Here is a 10,343-nt window from a genome sequence, read left to right as displayed (position 1 = left end):
TATTCCACACATTTCACACCAACACTAAGATATTTTAATGTTGTAAGGACGGACATATAGCATGTGGTAGACATACATTTTATCACATCTAAATCTTTCATTTCCATGTCTTTTATCATGTTATCTTTTATTCATTATTTTCATATGTGCTTGATTTGTGGTGTTGAATACATGTGAATATGACAAAGGTAGACACTGGATGTGAAGGAAGTCTGAAACACCGTGGCTGATATTTAGGTACTGTACCTGTTTATAATAATTTGATTTCCCCATGACAGCAGATTCTCAGATATATTCAGAATATTGGTATATAAAATGCTAAAATTCATGTGTTGAGGCTTTAAAAATTTTAAAACAATTACAGGAACACAATACAGGAAGTTTAAATATTGTACTTTTTTTTCCACACCGACAAAACACAGATAATACATCATGTTAATACTTAAATGACTTGAATAGAAACAGCCTAGGCAACAGCTGTCATTAGTGAAGACGTTGTTGTTGGATTTGTTAACTGCACTTGGTTTCACACATACAGAGCCAAGTCATTATAAACCACCTGGTATGTCATCCTCTCCTTGGAGGCTCTGATTAAAGTGTCTCCTGCTGCTCTTGAATGGTGAATGATTAATGACTGGAGGAAAACAGGAGACAAATATTTTGAGCCCAGTCAAGGCCCCTGTCTCCAGAATCCAGCTGGATTGCAAAAAAAAAGAAAACATCAGCTGTTTCGTAGTGACATCATGCTAATAACGTGGATCATCTTTGAATTGCCATTTTGAAAGTGAACTCTAAGCCTTTCAAAATCAAAGCAGAAAATCTGTGGAACCTAGAACAGGCAGGTGGATCTACAGTGACAAAAGTAGGTACATTACATCGATGGGTTTTTCTGGAGCAATAAAATGAAAAAAGTAAAGAATGCAAAAATGGGACATCCATGTCTTAATTGATGGTTTGTATAAGTGATGATAATTCTGCTCATATACTTGAGCTCAGCTGCCCCTGTTTTACAGAATGCATGCCTGAAGAAAGGTGCACACAGCTGCCCTGCCCACACCAGGCATTGCTCACTGACACCTGGTCTTCCATCCCAGACACAGCCTGAGCATTAGCTTGCTCTGGCCGTTCAGACCATGCCAGCGGAGTTAGCTGGGAAAGCTACAGCTTAGAGAGATGGAGATTCATGCTGGCTAGTTCATTCCTTAAACCTCACGTTCAGCTTTCACGTTGATCCACCAGGTTCTTTGTCGTCAAACGTTAGACAGTTAACTTGTACAGGTAAAACAAAGCAGAGATCCAAGCCGGGGTATCCAATGCTGTCCCCGTATTCAGTGAACTGAAATGTTGCTACTGGTACTCAAACTGATTGTTGGGAAGTACATAGCTGTCCAAGTACATGCCATTGAAATAAATTTCAGCTCCGCATGGACCGTTTAGGGCACTGCAGTCCACAGATTGCAAGGTCCGATTCATTAGCCTCAGGTGAGATGGAAATTGGTGGGTACCGAGACACATTTTCTGTGTGGAACATCGCTGCCAAGAAGGATGGACTACTGAAAGGAAGGTCAGTTTATGACACAGTCTACAGTGTTGTGCTGTGTGAAGATCTAAAGCCCATGAACATGAGGTATCTTCTTTCATCTGGGCGGAGACTGACAGTACACCTTTGGGACAATTCCACCAGTGTTAATTAGGACCACCACAGCCCACACTGCCAGCAGCTGCAGCAAAAAAGAAGGAGATTTATGTTGCTTGTAGCATTCAGAGCAAGAGCAACAGACTTTTTAATCTTTCAGTGCTTGAATATATTATCTTGATCTACAGCTATTATGCATTCTTCCAAATTATCTAAATATGATTTCTTGCTTCTAGCATACTACTCAAGTTTTGTTCTTGGTAAATACAGCTGTTTTATTATATACAGTATACTGTATAAACATTATTATAAACATTATTACAATTTGCTAGACTGACTTTAATGCTCAGACTTGTAGGTATTTTACAGTATACTTTTCTTTCCAGAAAATTCTTGGGTGTTACTTTAGCTGCTCTTGCCAATAACATTAATACATATGAGAAAATGAGGAAATGCAACACTTGCTAAGACCTTTGAAGATATTTGGAACTCCACACAATGTCCAGGAAAGCTCGGAACAGGGCAAACGATATTGATGTTTTGGTTTGCTTTGTTTCTCTTGTATGGATGTAATACATTAAAAAGATGTTTGAATACATCTTGAAAAGATAATACAACAGTGGTTGATTGGATTACACCGTCTGTGTCTTTCTGGTCTCTTTAACAAGAAAATGTCGAAGCAACAGGCACTGAAAATTCCGGTAATAACCCAACATTATTCATTCTCTGCATCAACACAGGGACATGACCTAATGGGTTTACAGCTCTCCACATTTAATGCGGAATAGACGATAACAACCGTTCCTACCACATTTTATTTTAAGAAATAAATTCCTATCCTCAATGAGTATTCACTCCACCTATTTTTAACTATTTTACGGAATATACAAATAACTCTCAGTACACTTTAATTTGCGTTCTCCACTTGTGAGTCAAAACCTACAAAGGCTCCTTGAAACACAATAGATGTTCCAGTTCAAAAAGATGCAAAAATAACCAGAATTATACAATTAAAAAATAAAATAAAGGCTTCAAACGTGAAATGAAAAGCACTAATCTGTTTTCAGTAGTGGCTTCAGCCTAAGAAGGCTGTGGTGAGGTGGAACCTGGCAGGCACAGGGCACAAGCTGTTGCCAGATGGGACCAGTCCGTTGCAGGCCTCACAAAAATTAATTCACTTACACACACTTGGGGGGAGGTTGGAGGGGATTAAAGGCACCAATTGATCTGTATACCATGCCCTTGGAACTGTGAGAACGAAACCAGGGCACCCGGAGAAAACCAGGGTGCCCCTGGCTGGAATCAAACCGCGGACTCAAGAGTTACAGTATGAGACAACTGCGACCGCCACTCCCGACAATAAAAAATATATTACAGCAAATAAACGATAGAATGCTTTGTGCAAACATTACTCTAAATCAACGAAAGACTAAACACTTTCTACTTCATAAAAATATCACATCTAAATATTTTCCACGTATTTTATTTTCCGTGTTTATTATTTTAAATGTTTCCTCTTCTGACTGCTCTTAGCAATTAAAATTCCAGTATACATTTATTGACGAATAATGTCTTACCCTGATTAGCGTTTTTAGTTTACAATTTCGTGTTAATGCCTATATTAAACGAAAATGAATAAAATGAAATGACATCCTAACAGTGGCATCTCATGATCATGTCTTATCACAAATCAACTCTTATTTTAATTATTATATTCTTGTCTAACTTAACATATCCTCATTCGTCATGCACAGTCAATCAATCTCTAAAATTATATCTGCAGGTCTAATTTAATGAGGATTGCCAAACCTTCATGAATTATAAATGATGAAATGAAACGGTAAGTAAAAATCATTATTTTTAAAAAACCCGTGAGAGAGAAAATCGCTTATAAAATCAGCACGTACAGATATTTTCATTTCTGATGGGGGTGTACCTGAAGGTTAACAGTGAGCTCTTGTATCGAAATAGTTTCCTTTGTCTGAGGGGCAAAACAACTGTAAGAGGAATGTTATCTCCCATCCAGCTAACAAAGAGCTTCCCCCTCCTTTTCTTCAGTATTCCTGATTTAATCAAGTTTATCTGGTACCTTTTGCTGATGGAAAATATTTCACTGCCACACTTGTGCATTTTTGTATGATGTGAATACCCACAGATAAAGCCATGTAAAGGGAATACAATGTAAAAAAGAAATACTGCACTTAGATCGACGTGTCATATAAATCCCTAACGTCTGACGCGGGACGACAGACTACGGTGTTTGTACCCCTCGGGCAATACATACGTTTATTATTCCCGGATTTGTCCGGGAATTGCATCACATTCGTTAGGTCCCGCCGAAGTGAACGGGGTTATGGTATCCAGTGAAATTTCGGCTTCACACTCAAACTGGACAGCCGCAGGTAAGAGCAGGTTCTTGTGGCTGCGGGAAGTATCTGACAGGACGGAGACCTTGTCAAACGGTATGCTCACTTCTTCGCCCGACTGGGCGACGGCGTGCGGGAGCTGACCAGCGGTAAAGACAATTGGAGCGTCTTTCTGAAAGGTGGTGTCGTGGTGATAGGAGACCAGTTCATTACTGAAATTCACTGCCTCCACGGTGGTGCTGGAGCAAAACCTGTTGCAGCCTAGTATGGTCGAAAAGGCCTTTCTAAAATCTGCGTTGAAAGCGTATATCACTGGGTTTAAGGACGAATTGGCCCACCCAAACCACACAAAAATATTGAAAGTGGTGTCGCTCACGCAAGGGAGTTCCCCGAGTTCGTACGTGTTGATGTCACAGAAGGGCACCATGCAGTTTAGTACGAAAAAGGGAAGCCAGCAAAAAACAAACACCCCCATTATAATGGAAAGTGTCTTTAAAACTTTGGTTTCTTTTTTGAACGACGTTTTCAGGGAATGCTCGTGAGGGCAGTCGTTGGGATGGTGGTGACAGTTCTGTGCGTGTTCCACGGCTCTTTCCAGGGAAGATATCCTTCTAATCTGGGTTTGAGCGATCCGGTAAATCCTAGTGTATGTGCCAATCATGATGGCCACAGGGATGTAAAAACTGATCAAGGAGGAAGATATGGCATATGTCCTATTCAGACTCGCGTCGCAGTTTTCAGTGTGGTTGCTGAAATTTGCGGGGGCATCTTCTACAGTAGCTTTGTGCCAGTTTAGCTGCACGGGTATGAATGAAATCAGAATCGACAGAGTCCATGCAACCCCGATCATGATAAAAGCAACTCTCTGGGTCATTTTGCGTTCATATCTGAAGGGGCTTGCAATTGCCCAATACCTGTCCACGCTTATAATGCAGAGATTAAGAATAGAAGCAGTGGAGCACATGATATCAAAGGCAATCCAGGTATCGCAAAAGCTACCAAAAAGCCAGTACCCGGCCACTTCAGTGACCGCTTTCCAGGGCATTACAAGGACCGCAACGAAGAGGTCCGACACCGCCAGAGAGATGACAAAAAAGTTGGTCACTTTGGACCTCAGGTGTCTAAATTTAATGACAGCGGCACACACGAGCGTGTTCCCTAACAGGGTGGACACGATGAGGAGAAACAAAAGACATCCAGTTAGTGCTCGGACACTGAGGCCAGTGCTGTCAGTATCGGTGCCTTCTGACAAAACCTCCGTATCATTTGTGAAGTTTTCCATGAAGAGTTGTTTCTTTCGCAACGTGATCCTCAAAGTCAGCCTTTACATTCCTCGAGGTAACGGGCACTTTCTTTCATGTTGCGGTCTCCGACAGGCTGCTGTAGGTAAGGTTTGCTTTTATCGGGACTCTGGAAAAAAGTGCAAACTCGTTTATTTTTTTAAATCTGTTTCATAGGAAATCTTATCTTTTTGTCCGATTTCCAGCTCGCGTCCTCAGGTGCAGGTCCAATGCTACCGTAGAGCAGCAAGAAACTGATTTCATTATTACACTTTTCTGCTACGCGGCAGATGCGACTGCGCTTTTAAAAGCCACTTAAAACAACAACAACAACAACGTTTTATTCAGGTTCCGGTGTTCTGTTTTTTATGCGTGGAATTGAGTGACGGGCTTCAGCGATTTGAACAAGGTATATATGAATCGTGCCATTTCTCCCGTTTTATAAAGGCAGTTCGGCATGTGATTGGTTTGCACTGTCAGCTATTCTAGATTTAATCCAATAGCGTCCCCTCGCGTCTGGTTTTATCAATGATTTTTTTTATTTACGGCTTTTCTCCAGTCTTCTATACAAAATGTAACGCTCACGACAACAAGAATGCCTGCTTTGAAAAGTGAGGAGATTTTTCATCATGCAAACAATTCCCTGTACGGTATATGTTTTCTTCGGCTGTACTGTCCGTACTACAGCTATGTTGTACCTGTGATGCGCATACAGAATTCACAGATTGTAGCCTTGTCATTCACACTGCTTCTGTTTTACACATACTGTACCTATTTGCTTTGTGGTTTGTTTTAATTATCATTTGAAGGCGATTACTTAAGCTGCATTATTCAAGTGTTGGCTTTTGTCATCACCAGTGAGCTCGAGTTCTGTAAATCGTGGAGAGTTACTAAAACAAATAATTTAAAAAGAGAGTGTTCATGGATTTTAAAAGTGCAAAATCCGCAGACCAAGGACATTCAGGTTGAGTGTCAGATTTTAAAGTGCAGTTTTGTTTGTTTTTTTATCACTATATTCTGAGATATTTCAAGATATGTTTAAATTCTGCCGCTTCACAGAGCTAGTTTTAGGAAATTGACTTAGCAGTACTATTTCTATTGACAAGTAATGAACGGATACCAGTAAAAATAATTTTTATCCCATATTCGTCTTCACCTTTTGTTCGATTTCCATTCACTCCCGTTAGCCCCGTGGGAGAAGGGGTAGCTTGAAGTTGCTGTTGTGTTTGTAGTTTTCAGTTTTTGCACTGTGTTGATCAGTTTACCAAGCCGTTATCTGGCAATCCCTTCAAGGTATTTTTATGGTAATAATTCTCATGGAAAAGCAGATGATGGGAGTGATTTTTAAAAAAAATGGTAAACGAGTGATGAGCACATGTGATGAAAACATTCCTTTATTAGTGCTTCAGAAATATCTGCAGAAATTAGATCCATGTTAGTTAATAACGCCATCATCTGAAGAATGCAAGACAATCAGCCCGAGGCACTTTCCACTAGTTTTCCTGGAATATACTCGCATTGTGTAAGTGGCTCTTGTAAAGAGAGGTGAATATGTTCAGGCTTGGTGCAATTTCATTGAGTTTAATGATAATAAAGACTGTCGTTCTAATTGCCTGTAATTTGTTGGTGAATAACTTGCACAATCTGCTATCCTCTTCTCGTTGTTTTACAAATTCTAGCAAAAACAGGCAGCAATGGGTAAGTGCTTTCAGAAGAGAAATCTGTCGCATCAGACCTGAACTGTTGAATGATCGGTGCTTATCCAACTTAACATACCACGGGGAATCGCGCTCCGCTTTCAGCTGAAGTGGATGGAGTGCATTATTATATTGTATTATACAGTAGATTATACTCATCTGGCAAACAGGCGTAAGATGATAAGACTACAGTCATTTATTTTTAATTATTAAAATCCAAGGTAAAATCGCTCAGATTATCTAAAATTACTGCAGGTTTTGTACTCTGGTGCGCAACTAAATTGATTTTTAAAACATGTCCTCATTTTCACAGTTTCGAGAGCGTGAATCATCCCGCTAAAAATTCAAGGTAATAATTTAAATGATAATTTCTTGAATGCATATATTGTATAAATGAATACATTTATAACAGCGGGGTTTCAGCCTTCATATGATTCCTCTTGTACTTAAACACCCTCTACTGGACAAACTAGACTCTAATGCTATCAAGTGCAGGACTTGTGGAATAGGTAAAGGTTTATTCCATGCTGAAAAGAAAAAAAGACTGTGGAACCTTCTTCAGGTTTGAGGGTGAGAGTTGGCATCAATAAGTAATTCCCATCCATCTAACCCTTTTCTGCTTTATCCAATACATGGTCACAGGTTAGCCGGAACTTATCCCAGCAAACAACATGCTCAAGGCAGGGCACACCCTGGACGAGATTCCAGTACATCGGAAGGCATAAATCATTTTCAGATATCTTAAAATGTTTAAATATATCTTAAAATGATTTAGAAATATCTCAACATTAATTAAAGAGATCTCCATATGAGATATTGATATTTTCAAGTAGTGTGATTTAAATGCCATCTCTAAATTATTTAAAGATTTCTCTAAAATGACTTCATATACATATCTCTAAATCATTTTAGGATGTCTTCAAGTGTATTTAGCGATATCTCAAAATTATAAATTGTATTACCATAGGAAAGCACTATACAAATGCTAGACATTAGTTTATGTAAATAAGAGGACATTTCAAAGATAAACATCATTCGCCCATGTATTCACTCACATATCCTCAAAAATGATCTGTCAAACAACAGGTCCACACAAGACTGGGGACACTCCAGGGAACTGCATTGCTGGCCATGTTTGCTAGTTGCATTTTTGGCTAGGCTGCTGTAATATATGTCTGTTACAAAACTCAATCAAGTACAGATTTCATCTGTGCCTTGTGTGGAAACTATCCAAAGTGCTGTAAAATGAAAAGACAAACAAAATGCTGTAGTAAATAAACTGTTGTAAAATGCTTTTTTTAAAGCGGAGATGTATATCATTGAGTGACTGAGGCAGTTATTGTTAGAACTCTGTAAGTAAAAGCTCTGCACTCTTACTGTCTTCAATCAGTATATTGGCAGCAGTTCAAAGAAATTGGGCAGCTGTGTTTTTACAAGCCAGGAGAGCTCAGCACGATGGAAACATGCCATGAAAAAGCCCTATGTCATCATTGAGGACAGGAAGGTTCAGTACTCACTGTGGCTCACAGCAAAAAGCTTATTCCACAATATTTTTCAAAATTTCTGAATATCAATGTTAAACTACATTTTAGGTTCAAATTGAACAGTGTGAGTAAAATATTCTTTAAATTGTTGTCACAACTGTAACCCTGTCATAAATATGAATTGGCTTACTATGACAAGAAGAGGACAGATATAAATTCTTAATGCAAATATAAATTTGCATTAGCAAAAATGCACGTAAACATTAATTAAAAAATGTGGACCTAGACTGGTCCCTGGGAATACTACTTGAAGAATTTATTAGGGACTTTCAAAAGTGCAGTTTGTTTTTGGACTTGTGATAATTGATAAGCTCATTATTGTTATGTATTCCTGGTCTTTAATTTAGTTCTAATTGCAGTGAGTTTTTATTTGTGAGGAGCAGTGCTCATTGAGAAACATGTGGCAAGGATTTTTCATACTGTATGATTAAAGTCAAGCTTTGCAAAATAAATGATCGTGATATTCATTGCATTATCTTGTTCCACAAGTATGCTGTTGTGTTTATCAGAAATTGATTTAAGACATTAATTGTGTTAAGTCATAATGAGTATGGTAATCTAGTCTGCCCATTACTATGTGTGGGTATGTGGGTTATTGTCACACCTTGTGGTGAAACTACGGCTTGTCCTTGCTAGTGGGCTAACTGGTCTAAGAAGGCAATATTTTACTGCTGCTGGAGGTCAGACTAGCTACAATACGTAATGCAGATGAAAACAGAATAAGGCAGGTGTGCCCAAGGTCTCTTTAAATCTAGTTTTGTAAGAACAAGGAAAGGTTTGTACTTGTACCTTGTACTAGGATGAGTTTAATTAGGTAATTAAGGACTCAGGTGGAAGGAAAACCAGACTTCTGGCCCTTTGGGAGTGGAGTTGTGCACCCTTGGAATAAGGGTATCGGGGCTCTGCTGTCTTCACGAAAACCCCTGGAAACGGAGACCACAAGCATGTGCATATTATTCTTCCCAAATGCTTGCCATCACATGGAACCCATCTCCTAGGTGACAAAAATATGAATTTTGGCCCAGCAGTGAGCAAATGATTAGACTATGATTGCTAATCTGAATGGCTTTACAACACCTATACTTGACAGTCAGTTTCATCAAGTGAAATCTCTGTATACTTTTTTAGTTTTTTGGGGGAGATGAAACATTCTCCCATACTTGACTTAAGGTCCATGCAGGGTCTACAGGCTGGACTCTTTTGTCTCATGTGGTGTCCATAGTTGTTCTTTCAAATTATACATTTTCCCCCATTTTATAGCACAAGAAACCTCACAACAGGGTATGTTGCCCATTTCATTTTCTTCGGGAAATCTCTCTGGCTTCTTCTGGTTCTGTTCAGCTGTCTAGGTGAATATTGTGCACACAAACTACGTCCTGCGTGTTACATAATGAGGGACAGGTCTGGCAGGTTCACATTGTGTTTTTTAGCACTAGCTGTCCTGAAGGTGTGTTCTAGCTTTGGTGAAATTCAAGTGTACCTATTTATGATGTACAGTTAAAAACATAGTTTTAAAATCAAGGGCTCTAATGATAAAACGGTACAATGCACTGGTAATACATTATTTGGAATATTGTATACAATTGTGTGACTTTTGTTATAAAAAAGGATATTGCTGGTCTGGAGTCACTCCAGAGAAGAGCAAACAAAGGGTTTAAAACAATATCCCATACTTACAGACTAAAATAAATTAATCTTTTTAGTGTAGAACAACAAAAAACAAGGGGCTTGATTCAACTATTAAATGTCTTCAGAGGCAAAGTAAACTGACTGGACTTCAGAATTAACAGTGAAAGCCAAGCCAGAGGACACAAGTGGAA

The 10,343-nt window shown here is 39.0% G+C and overlaps 1 protein-coding gene across 1 annotated transcript; it reads right to left on the bottom strand.

Annotated features, from left to right (window-relative positions):
• Positions 1–324: 324 nt before the first annotated feature.
• Positions 325–5,597, bottom strand: LOC102684260 (D(1C) dopamine receptor-like). Its single transcript, XM_006630292.3, has 2 exons — positions 3,921–5,597; positions 325–1,721 (listed from the first exon to the last, which is right to left on the bottom strand). Exon 1 carries the CDS (start codon positions 5,282–5,284, stop codon positions 3,926–3,928), a length of 1,359 nt encoding a protein of 452 aa, XP_006630355.2. The 5' UTR covers positions 5,285–5,597; the 3' UTR covers positions 325–1,721; positions 3,921–3,925.
• Between the last annotated feature and the right edge of the window lie 4,746 nt (positions 5,598–10,343).

The sequence above is a fragment of the Lepisosteus oculatus genome, chromosome 4 (assembly GCF_040954835.1).
Source record: "Lepisosteus oculatus isolate fLepOcu1 chromosome 4, fLepOcu1.hap2, whole genome shotgun sequence".
Classification (NCBI taxonomy): domain Eukaryota; kingdom Metazoa; phylum Chordata; class Actinopteri; order Semionotiformes; family Lepisosteidae; genus Lepisosteus; species Lepisosteus oculatus.
This window is presented reverse-complemented; position numbering and strand designations above follow the sequence as displayed.